The sequence below is a fragment of the Macaca mulatta genome, chromosome 7 (genome assembly GCF_049350105.2).
Source record: "Macaca mulatta isolate MMU2019108-1 chromosome 7, T2T-MMU8v2.0, whole genome shotgun sequence".
NCBI lineage: Eukaryota > Metazoa > Chordata > Mammalia > Primates > Cercopithecidae > Macaca > Macaca mulatta.
Genome location: NC_133412.1, coordinates 33,980,707 through 34,001,250, shown reverse-complemented (window position 1 = coordinate 34,001,250; position 20,544 = coordinate 33,980,707). Strand labels below are relative to the sequence as shown.

The following is a 20,544-nucleotide window of genomic DNA, read 5'->3' as shown; positions in this document are numbered from 1 at the left end:
TTATGTGTCTACTAAAAATACAGAAGTTAGCTGGGCGTGGTGGTGGGTGCCTGTAATCCCAGCTACTTGGGAGACTGACGCAGGAGAATCACTTGAACCTGGGAGGCAGAGGTTGCAGTGAGCTGTGATCATGCCACTGCACTCCAGCCTGGGTGACAGAGTGAGACTCCATCTCAAAAAAAAAAAAAAAAGAAAAGAAAAGGAAAGGAAAAAAAAGGTGTTCCTGAAGGTAGCTGGAAGGCTACCCAGAATGTAAAAATTCTTTGCTATTAGTTGGAATCAAATTAACTCAGTGGTTTCTTTCATGCTTCTTATAAGCTATTTGGCATTTGAGGGAAAAAAAATAGAAAAAGAAAACATTGTTTAATAGTTTGTTAGGTAAAAATCTTTCCAACATTTGACCGAGGGAGGGGAAAAAAAAATAAAAGCAAGAGTTTGTACATTTGGTAAAGGAATTAGGAATTAGATTCTTTTCTGACTCAGAATGTTTTGGGCATAGTTTTTAAATGAAAGCACCTCAGTTGATGGTTCCTATACGTGGGTTCTTTTTAAAAATGAGAGGTTTTGCCAGTTGGTCTGGGTGGAACCCAGAAATGATAGCTTCTTAAAAACTCTTCAAGTGTGATTCTACTGTGCAGTTAAAGTTAAGAATGACAGTGGAGTATTCTGGAATGAATTGAGAATCCTGTTTAAGGGACTTTTCTCTGAATTTTGGAAGTTATTTTAATAAATTATAATTAGTAATTTTTTATGTCATATTTTGTGTGTGTGTTTTTACTTTTTCATGGAATGTCGTATCTGAACATCGCTTTCAGGTTGGCAGGGATGGGATATATTATTATTACCTAGAAAGTCAATGTGATATAGCTTAAGTGCTTGGGCTTTGTAATCAGTCAGACCTGGATTCTATTTCCAGCTCCATCAGCAACAAGTGGGGCTGTACTGGGAGCCTTATTAGACCACACCTAACCTTAGTTTACCTATTTATAAAATGGGGAATAATATTAGGTCTTTATTAGTATTGTTGTGATAGCTGCTTAATATGATACATGTACCATGAAGAGCAAGTACATTTAAAACAATTGTGATTATTTCAGTTTGAAAGGTGAATAACTTGAAACTCAGAAGTAACTTTCCCATTTTTTCACAAATATTTGGAGAAAATGTTTACTTTGAAGTGTATGTTTTATTACTGTTAAATCATAGGGCATAATTGATTTAAAAAAAAATACCACATGTTGAGGCCCAAATGCCTACATCTGCCTATTAGGCCTCAAATTCTAGGATTAGTTTGAGTTACATCAATAGCTTGTTTCCATAACTTCTTAACAAACCCGTGTCAATAGAAAAGTTAGTAACAAAGCAAAATTCTTCAAACTTAAATATTCCTTAATTTATAATAAAACATTTATGTTTCTCTTATGAAATAATATGTATTTGGGGACAGAGTTTAGAACAGTGAAAAGAGTATATCAGGACCCTATAGTATATGCAAATACATATTTCTGTTTTTTCACTGAACATTCTACTTGGAACATTTCCTAAAAAAATGTTAATTTGGCCGGATGCGGTGCCTCACACCTGTAATCCCAGCACTTTGGGAGGCTGAGGTGGGCAGATCACAAGGTCAAGAGATGAAGACCATCTTGGCCAACATGGTGAAACCCTGTCTCTACTAAAAATACAAAAATTAGCTGGGCATGGTGGTGTGTGCCTGTAGTCCCAGCTACTTGGGAGACTGAGGCAGGAGAATTGCTTGAACCCAGGAGGTGGAGGTTGCAGTGAGCCGAGATCACGCCACTGCACTCCAGCCTGGCGACAGAGTGAGACTCCGTCACACACACAAAAAAGTTAATTTTTGCACAATAGTTTATCAGTTTAATCATTTCTCCATTGTTAGACATACAGGTTATAATTGCTTTGCTGTTATAACTAATTTTCCCTTAAACATTTTTATTTCATTACCATAAATTCTTAAAAATGGAATAATTAGATAAAAGAGGGTAAACTGGCTGGGCACAGTGGCTCACACCTGTAATCCCAGCACTTTGGGAGGCCAAGGCAGGTGGATCACTGAGGTCAGAAGTTCAAGACCAGCCTGACCAATATGATGAAACCCCGTCTCTACTAAAAATACGAAAATTAGCCAGGTGTGGTGGCGCATGCGCCTGTAGTCCCAGCTACTCAGGAGGCTGAGACAGGAGCATCACTTGAACTCAGGAGGCAGAGGTTGCAGCGAGTGGAGATCAGTCCATTGTACTCCAGCCGGGGCAACAAAAGTGAAACTCTGTTTCACACACACACAAAGGAAGTGAACATTTTAAAGCCTTCAATAGCTACTGCGAAAGCTTTTATGCAGAAAAATTATGCTAAAATATAAGCTCTACTTTGCCAATAATGAATGTTACTACTTTTTAATTCAAACTAATATTAGACAGAGAAAAAATAGTACAAACAGTTCCCATATACCTCTTACCCAGTTTCCCTTTATGTTAACATCACAACTGGGTAATTAACATTAACCCAACTATAGACCTTCCTGGAATTTCATCAGTTTTCCCATTAATGTTTTTTTTCTTGCCCAGTATCCTGTTCAGGATCCCACCTTGCAGTTATTTCTTTTTAATCTCCTTATATTTTCTAGTTATTCATTCTTTCTTTGTCTTCCATAGCCTTGACACTTTTAAGAGTAGTGGCTAATTAATTTATTTTGTAGTAGATATTATGGTAACATGCCAATGCATTAGTTAAATATTGCTATTGTTTTTATTTGCATTTCTTTGGCTAGCAATTTGGAAAAAAGGTATTTCGTATGTGTTGTTCATTAGTATTTGATATCTGAATTCTCTCAGTTTGTGGCCTTTGCCCATATTTCTCCTAAAGTGATAGTCTTTTTGCTTTAATTTTTAATCATTGTTAATCTTGAAACTTTTGCTTGTTATATATTATGACATGTAGAATGGTCCAAAAGTCACTCTGAGAGCTTACTGTCCACAATGAGTATCTTTTAAATGTATTAATAGTACTGGAGTAAATTTGTGTGTGTGTGTGTGTGTGTGTGTGTGTGTGTATGTATCATTATATTTAATGTATAATAATATTGGAGTGTATGTCCCTAAATTATATTGACCATATTTTTCATAATTATGTACACTATATATGTATGCTCATATATGTTATAACTTTATACTGCTTTATACTTGACCACATTATCATGCATCTCATACTTTTCACTCCTCTCTTCTTAAGATCTTCCTTTTAGTTTGGACCACCCTTTCTCCTGATGGAAGGGCTAAAACTTCCTTTGAGTCCCAAGGCCTCCAGGGGCAGGACAGCTGGCCCCAATTATTCCTATAAACAACTTCTGTTCTAAACCGTGTCTGCCTGGCATTCTTATTTGTTCACTCTACTGACCGGTTTGCTTTCATATTTGCCTGATGAGACGGAAGATTCCTGGCCTAGCATGGCTTTCTATGGGATGATGGAAAGGGTGTGGGGCCCATTTTTTCTCCTTCTGATGTGTAGCTTATACATTTCTCCAATAAAGATGATTTCAAAATTCATATTATGTGATATATCCATCCTTAACACTGATGCATAATACTGCAGATTGATTCTGTTTGTTTGCCCTGATATCTCAGTTGTGAGGTTTTTAGAGGCATAGAAGCTTTTAATTTCTTCGGTCATGTAAATATGGTTTTTAGTTTTCTCCTTGCTTATGCCCAAAGATTTTGCTAAGTTCTATTATTTGCCCTTTAATGAGGATACTGCATCTTTAGAAGTCATCTAAAGTGTATCAATCTTATTGATATATAAGTTGATTTATGTTTCTTTTACCTTGAAGAAGTTGAACTAAGAATACGCCCCCCATTTTAGTTTTCTAGTCAGCAGTAAACCAGCTCTAAGTAATAGCTTGCTTTCAGTTTCAGTAGATGATAATTTTGGCAAAGTAGCAATTATCTTTGTGTTTTTAACTTGTTAATAATTGAGTCATCAAAGGATTTCCTTAGAATATTGGGCATACAATTAAGTTTACTTTTGTAAATGTCTATGAAATAAAATTCTTACATAATTATGTAAAATTACATAATATATAATTATATTGAAATAATTATAACTGTTGAATAAACGTATTATTTTTCCTTTGAACTATTTAACAGGGTTATATAACAAACTCATCACGAATTGTGTCTAATAAGTCATCAGAGTTACTCTTTGACTTGACCCAGGATACAGGATTATCACATTACCAAGGGGGACCAACACTTTCTATGGCAGGTTGGTTTTAGTATTTTTTTCATAAAGATTATAAAAAGAAACTTGATAAATATACATATGAGATTGACTTTCTGTTTTGAAGCCCCTACCCTTGTGTGAAGTTTTTCATATATTGTAAGGTGGAACATCACTAGTAGTTCTTGAATACCTTTCTTGGGTAATTTTCTGTAAAATCCTATTTAATAACAGAATATTTTATTTCTTCCTATTAAGTAAGTAACCAACTTTGAACTCATTCTCACTTGGAGCTAACCATAGCTGAGATACACTAAAATAATCTGTGAGTTAGAGAACTTCTCAGGTAGCCTAAATACTCCGTTTAAAAAAGTATTAATTAGTTTCTATGGACACTAGTGTGAAAAATATATGGTTATAGTTGATTTCCTAATTAGTGTCTTTCTGTTCTAATTATTTCAGAGTGATAGTTCAATATGATTATAAAGTGCTATTATAAACTGCCAACAGTAAATAAATAGTGATTTGCACATAGTAAGTACTCATTAATGTACGTTGAAGGATTAATGAACTTTCCCTGTTGAGGAACATTGAAAGTTATTTGATTGTATACTATAACAAAGTTCTTCATTAATCTAAAATAAATTAGTGTACTATAAAAGAATTTTATCTAATTGAAAATTCCCTATAATCAAGGCGGTTATTCTTTGTATATTCGCGATTTGTATCTATTCAAATATGTGACTAAACAGACGTATACATGATTTTTTGGAATTTTTAGATTTACTAACAAATCAGTGCAGAGAATTTACCAAACCCTCTCCTAGTTTCTTTTTAATGGTAATACTAAATGTATTATAAACTTAAACTCCTTTTCCATTTTGATAATCCTTGATTTGATATTCACCTCTCTGGGTGTCACTTACATATTTAGTAACAATCTGGTTTGTGAAATAGCTAAGAACCAAAAGAAACAGGGAGAAAAAAAGTTGTCTTAAAGTCTGGTTTCATAAAGCATATAGACTTTATTCATAGAAAAAGTCTAAATTCTTGAAACTTCTTGGGAATAAAGAGAAATAATGACTCCTATTCTTCCTGTAAGTGTTCTACTTCAGCGAGTGGGACTTTAGCCTGAGCAGTAAGTAGGATGATTTGATCCTCTATTCTTAAGATTTTTGTAGTCTCTGTTAAGTTACCTAACCACTTTGGTTTTCACAAATTGTTAAAAGGGAGATTTTAATTTTTCTTGCAGAATGCATTCATTCTTCACATCTGGAACCATTCATTTGGACATGTAATTTTAATTCTTGCTCTACTTAGGGATTTTTTTAATGCCCAAATCCAAGTGAAATGTGAGAATACATTATAAGCTTTAAAAGACTTGACAACACAGTTATTCTGAATGATAATTATGAATGGTATGTGCCACATGTTCAGTAACATGATTAACAGACTACCATCTAGGGAGATTATGGGGGTTTGGAGAAGACTGGATTTGAGCTAAATCTTGACTGAGAATACGATTTTTACCAGCAGAGAGAGAGCTGTTGCGGGTAGGGAGCAGCATAAGCCAAACACAACAGAGAAATAAGTTAAAGCATCAAAATTTAAAACAAATACAGAGTGATTTTATTTAATCTTGAGATTTCTTGTTTTAAAAATTCTCAAAGCAGTCTATTTCTACTGTCTAGCCTGCTGTATAATCAGATGCTTAATTCAGAATTCCAGCATTCGTTGGTTTTTCAGGTAACTTAAACATCTCACAAGAATGTGAATGTGATTATACAGAATCTTTCCCATGTACCTACAGTATATCTATCAGTAATCGAGTATTTTGAAGATGGAAAAAAATCATTTTTATGTTATCTGAAAAGGATGAAACAGAGAAGCCAAGTAGTGTAGTACTCTTAATTTGCTGTAATGTTTGCCCTTATTAAAAAGCTGACAAGTGAATCTATTATATTTTTCCCCTTTAAGGTAAGTTAAATATAAAATATTTTGTTAGTAATGATAATAGCTGTAATTTATTACTGAGTGCTTTCTGTGTACCAAATGTTTTGTTGGGTGCTTTAAGTACATTATCTTATTTGGTCCTTAAAGCAGCTCTGTAAAATAGGGTATTATAACTTATTTTATAAAAAAGGAAACTGAAGCTTAGAGAAATTAAGCTAAGAATACGTAACTAGAGAGTGACAAGGTGTGGATTTGAACTTATCTTGTCTGACTTAAAAACCTGGAATATTTCAAATATAGTTACCTTACCATTTCTACTTTTAATGTATAGTTGGGAGGACTAAAATATGATGTACAGTTTTAGAATCTCTTTTACAAAGTACAGTTGTGTGTTATTTTCAGAATAAGACTTTTCTGAGCCTTACTATAGCCTGGATATCCTCATTTCTCTTGCGAATGCATTAAATAAAACTAAAATTGTTTAGTCTTAACAAATTGGTTTTCAAATGGGAAAGTGTTTTTAGGAAAGAAATCCTTATATAAACAAAATTTAAATAAATAAAACAAAAAAGAGTTTCTCTGTTAGACATGCTCAATATATTCTCTAAAACAAACCCATTAATTTCTGGGGAACATAGTGTGAAAATCATTATACTTACTACTTCCATGATGTGTCCTTTCCTATAAATGAATGAAGTATTATCATTCAAGATTAGTTGTTTCCACTTTGTACATAGCGATAAATGAGTAATACCACTCAAAGCCATGAGTAGACCACTCTTACCACTCTTCAGTTTGTTAGGTAGGAAAGAACTAAGTTTCCATTAGACATTTTAAGTTGTTAAATAAAAAAAGGCATCTTAAGAGCATCTCTAAATTTTTGAAACAGGTAATTGTTGTTTTTTTTTTTTTTTTACAAACTCTAATGTACTCAATGCACTTAAGCGTCTAAAGATAATTCATTTGTCAGAACTTATTCATAGTATACTTTTTTTTTGGCTTGGAGTATTGGTCTGGCTTCCTTTATGATACCTCTTTATATATTTTTTTATTTGAAGTCATATTTAGAATTTTCTTTCATAGAGGGATTCTTTTTTAAATTATTTAAATGTATGTAGTCCATGAAAATATATGTGCAATTTCTTTACACCCTTGAGTTTGGATCATATCAAGTTTTATCATTATTGTCATGATATGATAATTCAATTATATTACCTTTAATTTAGCTCCAAAGTATTTTTACTCATATGTAAGTAATATTCTAATTTTTAAAAATATATTTCTCACTGTTTAAATTATTGTAGGTATGAATGAAAGTTCATTTTTATCAAAACGTCCTTCTACTTCTGAAGTAAATAATGCTAATCCAAAGAAGCCTAAGCCCAGTGAAAGTGTTTCTGGAGCAAATTCCTCAACTGTATTACCTTCAGTTAAATCCCCTTCAGTGACATCTTCCCAGGCTATGCTAGCAAAAGGTAAATATGAAATCTGGTATGTAAAAAGAAGTTATAGTATTTATACATACATTTTAGAAGTGGCTATAAATTTAAAAAGTATTATTAGTGGTTATTTAAGGTTAAAAAATGATGAATTTTGAGTCATAAAAGTTCTGAATTTATTTTAGGTGCAAATACCTCATCAAATCAATCTAAAAATGGAACACCTTTTCCAAGAGCCTGTCCAAAGTGCAACATTCATTTCAATCTTTTGGATCCTTTGAAAAATCACATGAAGGTGAAACTCTTTCAAAATTTAATCTGTAAAAAGTTTGCACGTTTCTAAAAATACTGATGATTATAGTAATTAATGGTTTGTCCAGAAATAATCTTACTGGTATATCCATTTAAGTAACAATTTACATTCGTAATGATTATATAGATTCCCAAATTCCTTCTAAATCCTCAAATTTTAAAACTTAAATTTGTATATATTATAATGTATGCTTATTGTATTTTAATTTTAAATAAAAATAACGTATTAATCAGATTATTTTATTTATCTGGTCATATTCTTCAAACTTCTTATAAAACAGGCATTTTATTACATGTTTACTTTTGCATATAACTTAAAAATTCTGTTACCTTATTTTTGTGTCCATGTTAACATGTACATGTCAGAATGAAAATCTGAGTTTTATATTTTAATTTTTAATATTCAGGTATAAACTCCAAATGTTGGAGCATTTCATATGAAATAATTGTTTTAAGTCAGTCCAGAATATAGTTCATATAATTGTGTAAATTAATTTGAGCTTTTTATTGGTACAGGAAGCCCTTGAATTTAGGTTTTAAGAAATGTCCAAAGTACTAATGAAGTATGAGATTTAGGTAACACTTAAAGTATTTTAGTAGATACTATAGTATCCTGTGTTTGTGTAGAGATGGTCTGTACTCCCCTTGAGTGCCCAGTATAAATGACAAGAAGGGAGAAAAGAGATCAGAAAAAAGGCAGTGTAGATTATATAAGGAAAAGAAAGAAGGAGAGGGGTGCAACGGCAGAGAAGTAACTTAGGAAAAGTTTCTGCTGTTTCAGAGATTGACACATTTTTATTGAAATTGAGCATTTTACAAAAAAAGTAGAAAAAAGGGAACTTAAAAAATTATAAATACAGTCGTCTTATTCATGTACACAATCATATTTGGTCTGTCCTTACTCTCAGAGTATAGCCCTGGATAACTGCACATTATGCTTTGGTCTTATAGGAGAATTATCCTGTAGAAGTACTTTCAATTTTCCTCTTCTGTGTAATGTTTTGGTGAGATTTCTGATGTTTTTTATGTTTTGCATTATAAATGAAGAAAAAAAAGACTATGCTCTTTATCTCTTTAATTTTTTAAGTAGGTAGCAATACAGTCACATGATTCAAAACTAAAAAGCCTACAGAGATACACATGTGAAGAATCTTACCTCTGTGTCTTTTTTACCTGGTTCCTAGTATGACTCAAAAAAAATAATTTTTTATTAGTTTCTTTTGAATCCTCTATGGTTTTCTTTCTAGACATACAAGTAAACCTGAATGTTCTTATTTTCTATTTTGTACAGAAATTGTAGCATGTTATATATACCTCTGCACCTGGAGAGAATGGCAACATTCTCCAAAATGTGGCTTTTATGTGTTACTTCATGGTTGTAATTACGTATAGTAGAAACAACCAGAACTTCATAGAATTTTCATATTAATATAATAGAACAATATTACATTTTAAATAAGGAAAGTATCTCTATCATTCTAAGAAATTGTATTTTTTACAACTGAACTAAGTTGAAGATAATATGAACAGTGTATGTGTTTGTATCATAAGGAAATCTTGAAAGAATGGTCTCCAAATCTGGGAAGGGAAAGTTTGAATCTGTGGGAACTTTTTACTTTCTAGTTTATATATTTTTATGTATCAACTAAAGTTTTAATGTTATAATAACTTTCATTTTGAAAAGAATGATTTTTAGATTATTTGTGAATGATTTTTTGCACACTAGCATGTAAATAATGTTTTCTTTCAATGGAAAAATATTTAAAATATCAAATATTCTACAATAATAAAAATGTATTTATCTGAGAGCATGTGTCAGACACAGTACTGAGCTTTAAATACATTATTTCATTAATCCTTAGAAAATTCTTTGAGTTTTTTTTTCATTGTCGTATAACCAATTAACTGGCAAAACTCAGTTTCTTTAATGGTAAAGCCCAAGCTTTCACAAATACTTTTTTTTGTAAAGTATAGGGGGTATTCAATATTACATGGAAGCTTGAAAATAGGTATATTATTTTTCCTTTGGGGTATGGAATTTGATATTTATCAGCCAAATATAGCTTATTAATTATATTTATATTTCTGTGTCTTCGCTTCCATTTAGTCCACTTGGTCTGTCCTGGATTGACAAACACCACGTTTCAATCCGCATCTTTCACTACCAGTATTTTCTTTCATACATTGCAATTTTGTTTCAAAGTTGTTGCTGTTGTTTATGATATAGAAGAATCTAGCTTTTATAACTGTATTGTGAGGCCAGGAGTCATGGCTCACACCTGTAATCCCAGCACTTTAGGAGGCCCCGAGGCTGGCAGATCACCTGAGGTCAGGAGTTTGAGACCAGCCTGGCCAACATGGTGAAACCCCATCTCTATTAAAATTACAAAAAATTAGCCAGCCATGTTGACACGCGCCTGTAGTCCCAGCTACTTGGGAGACTGAGGTGGGAGAATCGCTTGAACCTGGGAGGCAGAGGTTGCAGTGAGCTGAGATGGCACCACTGCGCTCCAGCCTGGGCGACAGAGTAAGACTCTGTCTCAAAAATAAAATTAGAATAGAATAGAATAGAATAGAATAGAATAGAATAGAATAGACTAAAAAACTGTGTTGTGAATGTATCCTTTAGCATTTTAAAAAAGTATCCTTTTCTTGGTTTTAATGGTTAGTGCCTTTTAGCCCAAATTCTACTTTGATGTTAGAGTCACAACCCCTGTATGGTTTCCATTTGCCTGCGATATTCTTTGTTTATTCTTTTATTTTCAACTTGTCTGAATTACTTTGTTTTAGGTGTGCCTTTTGCTTTGAGCAAAGTTGACTTTTCTTTTGTGATCCTATATGAAAATCTCTTCTTTTAATAGTGGGTTTAGATTTACCAAAGTGATAGTTTTTTTGGTCTTAGTTCTGTTAATATTTTTCATTAATCCTTTCTTTCTCTTTTTTTAAAAAGACTTTCACAATGTGGTTGCTTTATGTGTGGTTAGCTTGGGTTTCTAAGAGAGTTGTAGTTGTGTTCTCCTGGTTATTTTTCTAATTTTAATGTATAACTCCACTAGTCTTCTATTCCTTTAGCAGTTCTCTACTGTTCTTTTCTATGAGGAAGGATTAAAGTAGCATGAAACTTCCTGTTTTCAACCCACCTGTCTTTCTCTTCTTTTTTGCTACTTGATTTTAGTCAGTATTGTCTGAGCATTTGTTTGCCTTTGCTGTTAAAATGCCTATACCTATATTAGTTTTATTTGGTGGCTCTAACTGATATTCCTTTATGAACTACTACTATATGTGAGGCAATCTATGAACTTTTGAGATTATACTCTTTGTCCTTTTATCCTCTTCCAATTTTTATTCATTGTATTATTTTTCCATTGTCAGGGCACATGACATTACATTTGTGGTTTTTTTTGACCTTGTGTCATACTTGTTTTGATCTTTTTCTACAGTAAATATATCCAGTGTTCATCATCAGTGTTTTTGTCATGGTTTATTTGGTTTTCTGTTTAGCTAAAGTTCATTCTGTAGTAATTTCATTTAGGAGGAGTCTGAAAATGTCTTTCTTTGAGGTCGTTCATGTTCAAAGCAATTTCACTATAGTCCATTCTGGAAAGATAGTTTGATCTAATATAAAGTTAATCGAATCCCACTATCAGGATTTTGTTGGTGTAGCTCCCGTTTTCTAGTATTCAATATTGCTGTTGAGGAATCTGGGACAAGCTGAATTATTTTGCCTTTTATAAGTGGTTTGATCTTTTTGTTTGGCTGTCTATAGCCTTTTGGTTGTCTACATTGTTTTTGTTTTGAAGATGGATAATTTTATAATGATATAACTTGGTGTTGAGAATTTTGGCTGAGTCCTCTCTGGCATACTTCTTGTTCTTTCAACCTGTATATTTGGATTTAGCACAGTTTATTTGCATTGTATTTTTAAATATTTATTCCATACAAATTCATCTCCAATATGAATTTATTTTATCTTCTTTCCCTGGCATATGTCTGAATTTTTTTTTAAATGGACTTTTCTCTTACTAATATGTTTCCTTTATTTTATTTGAAATGTCTGCTCACCACTGTATTCCTTCCTAATTTGTCTTCATGTCTCTGATTTTATTTTTTTTCCTATACTTTCACCCTTGATTTTGCCACTCTTTTTTTTCCTTCTAAATGTCTTGTCTTGGCATCTTTTCTTGCTTTGTGGTCTTCCAAATAGAGACAATTGCTTCATTATGTTTTTAAAATTTGTGGCTACTGTTTTCATCTGCATCTGCTCCATGGCAGCATATTTCTGATGTTTTTGTTAGAATTTTATATTTTTCTGTTATTTGCCTTCTTTTATTATATGGTATTGTTGTTTAGATGTGAGTGCTTATCATGTTTACAACTTGGATTTTCTTGGGCCAGCTGTTGTTATACAAGCTTCTTTTAGGAGAAAGCATAGGTTGCCAGGATAGTCTCACAGCTTGCTAGCTGGTTTAAACAGCTTTTTGCTGGGCAGAAGGCTTCCTGCCATTGTGACTTGTGTGTCTGATTCTTTATGTAGCACTGCCTTTCTGCTTCTCTGTACTGAATCAGGTCTGGGGTACTTCTCCTGCCATCCTTCTCGCCTCAGCTTCTGCACCTGTTTTTGCAAACAAAGGATATACCCTTGTGATTCAGAATATGTGTTTCGCCTTTAAGATGTATATTTTTACTGACTCTTTAAGATCTGTTACCACCGGGTCGCCTTTACTTCTCTGGTTTACTTCTAGCTAAATGCCATCTGCCTGATGTTGGCTGCTTTGATTAGTGCTTTCATATATTATGGAGTCTGTGGATTTTATCTGACCCTTAGTTTCAGTGATAAACCAATGTGTGGAATTTGCTTGTGTGGTTTTTAGATGACTCTCAGGAGGAAAAGGGGAAAATGTTGACTGATGTCAGATGTTCTCATGAGAAGGCCTATTTAACTATAAAAATAGGATCCTTTGCTCAAAAAAATGCACCTAAATTTTTAGGGCACTAACAAAGCAACAGAACATGGTCTGTGTACTGGGAGGAGTAAAGATAAGAATGATACATAGATGATGTCTGGTATTTGTCAAACTATAGTATACGGCATTAAAGTACATATTTAATATTTGCAGAATGTTTAACCCACAAAAATAAGGGATAAATGAGGAATTGCAGTGAAGATCTATTAATAAAACTAAAAGGTACTAGAGCTGAATAAAACATGACCAGTTGATATTGTACCATAGCTCAGCTATGCCCCCCATAGCTTACTCTATCCTCCTATAAAACCTAAAATCTAACTTTGGTTCTCATCTCTTAAGGTGCTTATTTGTTTTTTGGATAAGCAAAGGGTACTTTGCTGTTCTCAATGACTAAATCCTTCACCCTAATTCACTACACGTTGTTGTCCATTTTTGGTTATCAATGGTTTATTATTCAGCTCTTCTACAGAGATAAGAAATGTTTAAAAGGTACTCTGTGAACAAAGTTTATACGTTTATTTTAAAAATCTGATCCTATCCTACTTTTCTGTTAAAAAAAAAATAGAAAAACAGCAAGTAATTTATCATCTATTATGGGTATCATAATTTATAGGTATTTTAGGGTAATCTTTAATGTTCATAGACGTTACATTTTACAAATGTAAATTACATTACAATGTTCATAGACATTACATTTTACAAATGTAATTATAAATTACAATGTAATTTGATAATTTTACATTTGGGACAGAAGATTATCCACATTTCTAATTAGTGAGACTATTCTATATTATGTAATTTTTGTATAATTTTTCCCCAACCAGGCTTTATGAAATTTCTAATTAGGGAGACTATTCTATATTATATAATTTTTGTATATTATAATTTTTCCCCAATCAGGCTTTATGAAATTTTGTATATCACTTGATAATTAAATATATACATCAAGGCATATAAACATTTCCTTTCTATACATCTTGACATGGACATGAGATGAATGATTTTTGGTTAAGGAACAAATTATTATTAAATATTTACATCTAAAAAAGCAAATTGCAAGGGTAAAACTGTTAGAGCTACAGCCGTGTCTTGGTTTTAGGGTTTCTCAAATCTTTTTGAATTCTTATATTAAGATAATAGGTGTTTATTATTTGAATTTTTAGACTGTATATATGCACCACAAATTTTTGGTGACTATTTTTCTAGATATGTTACAAGCATAGTTTTAATGGTCTGGCCTTAGGTGTAAACACACAATCACCTTTTGGTGTATTTTTTTTTAAAGAATAAGTAAGGTTTATATATTTTTTTTCTCTTTCAGTATTGTTGTCCAGACATGATAAATAACTTTTTGGGACTGGCTAAAACAGAATTTTCAAGTACAGTAAATAAAAACACAACTATTGATTCAGAGAAAGGAAAATTGATCATGTTAGTTAATGACTTTTATTATGGAAAACATGAAGGAGATGTCCAGGAAGAACAGAAGACTCATACAACCTTTAAATGCTTCAGTTGCTTGAAAATTCTAAAAAATAATATTAGGTATGTAAATACTTGTTTTTATTTCTATTGAAAATTGAAATGCTGCAAATAAAAATGTTACACTTTTATCTTGTGTTTTCTATGCCATTCTAGGTAAGCGATTTTAACACTTTCTACTGAGAATAGAGGCAGATTCTCTTGTTGAAAAGCTTCTGTTCTTTCTTGTGTTGTGGAGTTTGACTCTTGGGTCCAGTTAGTTGTATTTCTTTCACATAGCTTAAGAAAGGACAGTTTATTTTAACTTAAGACAAAATGAACTTCTTTTTTCTGTTTTAGTAGTGCTCTTTGAATTTTTATTAGACATTTTTTATTTTCTAGTTGCCTTTGAATTTTATATTTCTTCACATTACAAGAAGAACCACTTTATGTTTGTTCAGGTTGAGCTCCTCCATACTAATCTGTGTAATGCTCAAATTTTTCAATTTATATTTACAGTTTTTAGAACATTCATCTTGCAGGAAAAGTTACCTGTTTTGGAGATGTATCAGTTATAGGAAACATGTCTGTTTTGATTTTAAAATTTAACACCTTTAGAAATTAGAGATTTAATTCCCAGTGGAATATATAAATGCTTTAAATACTGGAAATTTGCACTTCTTAATCGTTCAGTTGTAATCTTTGAAACTATTCTATATAAATTAGTAAGAAGAGAAAAGTAATAAGAAATTGAATGATATTATTTGTTGATTATGTAGCCTGATATTCAAAGTGAATAATTGTTAACAGTTAACATTAAATATCTGATATTTATATTAGATAAGGGTTTTTCTGTCACTTTACTATAAAAATTTTCAAATACTAAGCAAAGTTTTGAAAATTTCACATTGGACCCTTGTACACTTAACTACCTTGATTCTACCAGTAACATTTTACTATATTTGCTTTATTATGTATCTCTTCATCCTTCTTAGAGCTATCTGATTTTTTTGGTGCATTTCAAAGTGATCTGCAATATGTTTGTGCATGTGTGTACAAGCATATACATATACGTATGCCTTTTGTGTTCTTGTTAACTGTCATCTGTAATTAGCATTTCAAAGCACCTGTAGTTACTTCTGAGTTCAGCATTTCTTTGTTTTCCTGTGAGTTCTTGGGTCCAAAAAGAAGCATATATTAAAATCCTGAAATACACTGTGATATACACCTATAACAGTTATTAGTGGTTTCTTTATGATAGTGCTTTATAATTTTCAAAGTTTTTTAACTTATTTTATATGAGTTTTCTTATTTACCTCTTATCAAGTTTTAAGGGCCATCAATAGCTAATGGTTGCAGTAGTTTCACAAAAGGGAAAGTGTATTTTGAGATAAAACACTGAAACAGTGTTGCAGTAGAACTCTACCACCTATTTCTGATGTCATGCCAACATCAGGAAATCATGTTAGCAAATAGGGTAAAATGCAAAGCAATGTGGTTCACTGACTTAATTTCTTGTACTGAAATATGAGGTTATAAGTTATTTCAGCAGTATTTTTTTGACCTTTCCTTTAAGATTAGCCCATTTAATATCAAACATGAAAATGAGGCTGGGCATGGTGGTTCATGCCTGTAATCCCAGCACTTTGGGAGGCTGAGGCAGGACGATCGCTTTAGCAAAGGAGTTCGAGACCAGCCTGGGGAACATGGTGAAACCTCATCTCTACAAAAAATACAAAAGTTTGCTCTGCGTGGTCACACGTACCTGTAGTCCCAGCTACTTGGGGAGAACTGAGGTGGGAGGATTGCTTGAGTCTGGGAGATTGAGGCTGCGGTGAGCTGTAATCGTGCCTCTGCACTCCAGCCTGGGCAACAGCCCAGGACAGTCTCAAAAAGAAAATGAAAAATTCATTTTTTTGGTAATTTTTTATGAAGACTAGCTACATATGCCTAGATTTTCATAATATTTACAGATTTTAAGAAAATTGTATCTGATAATATCCAGGAATTGAGTATTTTAAAAAATACCGATCTTTTATTAAATGTAACCTTAATGGTAAACACCTCATGAACAAAGAAGTTAAATGTGTTATATAATATTTTACTTTAACAGTAAAAACTGGGAAGGCAACTTGATATTTATAGAGAATGATGAGAAATTGATAGGTCAACATTTCATTTCTATTCTCTGCCATGTCAACATATTGTGGTATGGTGTTTCTTTCCTATATTGAGTGTCACTAAAAATATTTAGATTTATCTTGTTCTGTGAACGTCCTTGCAAGAGGTTTTGCTATTTCCCTCATTTCTGTTGGTTTGAGAAGTACGAGCTCCTGATGGGAACTCATATAACTGGGAAAAAGCGAATTGGAACCAGGGAACATTTTATGTTACTAGACTTTAAGCGCCGAAAGCTGTGAGCTGAAAGTTTAATGGCTCATTATCTTTACTCTATATGTAAATATTTAACCAATACCAGGATTTTCTGTAAGCATTTATAGAGCTGTTTTTAAAACCAAAGGAGCAAAAGATATTTCAAGGTGTACCATAGCCCATTCTAAAGAGGAGTAGTGCTGTAAATTTGTGAAAAGAGGTGTATATTATAACCTTCATGATGATTGCTATCCAGATTGATGACATTTTCACTTAGTTTCAAGATAATTTCTTTTAGGGATTCAAAGTGAATAATTGTTAACAGTTAACCTAGTCTAAAAATTATTGTTTTTATTGAATAACTTTACTCTCAAATTCAGCAAAAAGCTTTAGTAAGCTCTTTTAAATATATTGCCATTTGTATTGCACCTTCTGCCATTGAAGGTCATAGTTCTTGCTCATAAGAAGCCTTTTAAGGAAGCTGAAGTAGCGGTATGTAAAACTGAAAAATGTATGTTGCCTACAAAGGGCACTGTCTGCAAGTTAAGATGAACAGTCTGTGCTAACAGTAAACCAGTATCATTAAATAAAACAAAAGGTTCTTGTAATTGTAGGCATTAAAACTGCTATTACATGTATTTAGAAACCAAGATACAAGTAAAAATACCAGTAATTTGTCATTTAAGCAGCTGGAATCTACTGCATATTTTCAAGGCCTTAAAAGATTTCCTCCTGACTCTGTAGCTGCCTTTGGTGATAGGGTTTCCTTTCTTTTAGTATTTCATTTTAAAATGTAAATAGGATTTCAAGTATGGATCAGGAACCTGCTCTTTTATCTAAAAAAATTTTAAAAATAATCTGAAATGATTAAGAGTTATATCAAATTGGTGATCTTTCAGATTAATTACATGAATGAATTATTTTAAAGTAAAGATTAAAAAGATGTTTACTTAGCCACTTAAAGAAAGTGATTATTTAAAAGTGTATACTTTCCTAGACAACTTTAAGACTTTTGAGAGTTTGAGTAATAACATCTATATTTTTAAGATTTAGGTTCAGATTATTGTTTGTGAGATATCCTTTTTGTTTTTAAATCTCAAGTTTTGCACCTGTTGACAACCATTTATAGGTTTATGAACCACATGAAACACCATTTGGAACTTGAGAAGCAGAGCAGTGAGAGCTGGGAAAACCATACCACCTGCCAGCACTGCTACCGTCAGTTTCCCACACCATTTCAGTTGCAGTGCCACATTGAAAGTACACATACCCCCCATGAATTTTCTAGTAAGTTACCAAAACATTTAAATATTCCATATTATTGATTTCAACAATATAAATTGTGAGAAAACCTTAAGTCTGTTAGAAAAATGAGAATAAGAAATAGACTTTGGAATTTGAGGGCACAATTGAAAGGCCAAGTTTTAACTGTGATAAACTTTTAAATAGAATTGGTTATTAATATTAAAGTGCCTCTTACAAATGATTCAGTATGGTAATTTCCTTGACATAACCTATGCATTATATGCTGGGGACTAAATTAGAAGCCTAGTATCATAGTTTTAAAATATGAAATAAGTGCTCTTCATTTAAACTTTAATAGGAAAGGGAACTACAGTTGTAGTTAAAAATCACAGGCCGGGTGCAGTGGCTCATGCCTGTAATCCCAGCACTCTGGGAGGCCAATGTGGGCAGATCACTTGAGGCCAGGAGTTCGAGACCAGCCTAGCCAACATGGCAAAACCCCGTCTCTACTAAAAATACAAAAATTAGCCAGGCATGGTGGTGCTGCATGCCTGTAATCCCAGCTACTTGGGAAGCTGAGGCAGGAGAATCACTTGAACCTGGGAAACGGAGGTTGCAGTGAGCCGAGATTGCGCCATTACACTCCAACCTGAGTGACAGAGCAAGACACTGTCTCCAAAAAAAAAAAAAAAGAAAAGAAAATTACAGATGTTGGAGCAAGATAGCTTGGTTTTAAATCCTAGATCTGCCTCTTAATATAGCTACAAGATTTTAGCCAAGTTACTTAATACTTGACTAATGCAGATAATAGAAATACCTTCTTTATAGGGTTGTTAATAGAAGTTGAGTTAATGTAGGTGAGGTGATGTGAGTGCTTAGAACTATTCTTTGCACATAGTTAACAAGCTATTTAACTGTTCACAACTGTCCCTACTGCTACTGTTATTGTTGTTGGTATATATGTATAAAATGAATTTTTATATTAATATCTTAAATATTGTAATACTGTTTTTCTCCCACATTTAGCTATTTGTAAAATCTGTGAATTGTCATTTGAAACAGAACATGTTCTTTTACAACACATGAAGGACAATCATAAACCTGGTGAAATGCCATATGTCTGCCAGGTACACATACATTTTATTGTTTTCTTACATGTTTGGTTTGTTTGTTGTTTCGGTTATAAAATTTAAGCCTATTAGACCAGCGGTCAGCAAACTTATGCATAACTTGGCATAACTTATACATTATATGAGGGGTAGGCAGCAAGCTGGGTTTGGTCCACAGGCTTTTGTTTGCTTACCTCTGTACTGGACAAGGATGAGCCCTGTTGTATGTAGAAAAACAAACATATGGGCTTACTGTGCTATATAGGGAAGAATGTAGGCATACAAGGGAAATACAAAGTGCTGTTAGATACAAAGAACCCTACCAAATGCTTTGGCAGAAGTATTTTTCCAAAGAAGAAGAATTTGAAGGAAGAAGAAAGCAAGGAAAAGATAAATTGCCATTGCCATAAACCTGGAGGTTAACAATCCAAAGGAGAATGCTGTTTCATGTAGCAGAAAAACATTTTATAGGGCAAGAGGTGCCAAAGCTTGAAACTTCAAGTCAAGACAGAAGGTGACAGACAAAAAGATTTGATAAAGAGAAGGAGATCTAGTTGTCTTTTGAGATGTATCCCTTAACTTTGAAAGCTACATTTAATGTCTCAAAGATGGTCTTTTGGTGTTGCCTGAGTGAGATTCTTGGTTGCAAAGGCATCAGAGCTAGATTAGTAGCATATAATGTTCTCCTGACAAATTATCCATCGTTGTTACTTTGTAATTGCATATCAGTTACAAATTTTCAAGTTAAACTAAGCCTTCTTTCTGTTTTTAGGTTTGTAATTATAGATCATCATCATTTTGTGATGTAGAAACTCATTTTAGAACATCCCATGAAAATACGAAGAACTTGCTATGCCCGTTTTGCCTCAAAGTTATTAAAATTGCAACACCATATATGCATCATTATATGAAGCATCAGGTGAGATTTACCAGTTCTTATTTGTTTATGTTGTCTTAGTGAAAAAACTGATTATGACTTGGAGAATCTTTAGATTTGTTCTTCAAGAAAAGCAGAGTTGTTCCAAATGACACTATTAATTTACACTTCATGTTGAATTGCTTGTGAAACTTCCACTTCTTTTCCTTACTTCCTTTCTGGTGATGGTGTGGGTCATAAATTATGAAAATTCTGAAAGATAGCTAGGAATAGGAAGCCTAGGATTGAGAGAAAATAGAAAAAGTGAGTGGAATATCCAAAAGATTGAATATTTCAGGGTCTAAAGGTAGATATGAGAATGATTTTGAAGGGAGTTATCAGGACAAGGGGAAAAATGAGTTTGAACTGAGGAAGAAAAGATTGAGGATTTATAATCTTATTTTTCCTTTTGCTCTTCAAACTTTATTTCCACTTTCTAACCTCTTATCATTATGAGAAGACATGTTGTCATTGACCTGGAGTTGTCTTTTATAGTTGTGTGACCATGGGAATAGTAATGACACTTACTGATCAAT

General features: G+C 32.7%; 1 protein-coding gene across 28 annotated transcripts in view; it reads left to right on the top strand.

The window, feature by feature from the left end:
• The window catches only part of ZNF280D (zinc finger protein 280D), a 97,655-nt gene that overhangs the window by 31,480 nt on the left and 45,631 nt on the right, over positions 1 to 20,544 (top strand). For all 28 annotated transcript variants that reach the window (XR_013395599.1, XR_013395598.1, XR_013395602.1 and 25 more), the window contains 7 exons: positions 4,161 to 4,278; positions 7,491 to 7,661; positions 7,811 to 7,920; positions 14,226 to 14,449; positions 17,868 to 18,025; positions 19,010 to 19,110; positions 19,865 to 20,011. Coding sequence is in view for 23 of the 28 variants with exons in the window: in XM_015142305.3 (XP_014997791.2) it covers positions 4,161 to 4,278; positions 7,491 to 7,661; positions 7,811 to 7,920; positions 14,226 to 14,449; positions 17,868 to 18,025; positions 19,010 to 19,110; positions 19,865 to 20,011 (1,029 nt within the window). In the remaining 5 variants the exon portion in view is untranslated. The remainder of the gene's footprint in view (positions 1 to 4,160; positions 4,279 to 7,490; positions 7,662 to 7,810; positions 7,921 to 14,225; positions 14,450 to 17,867; positions 18,026 to 19,009; positions 19,111 to 19,864; positions 20,012 to 20,544) is intronic.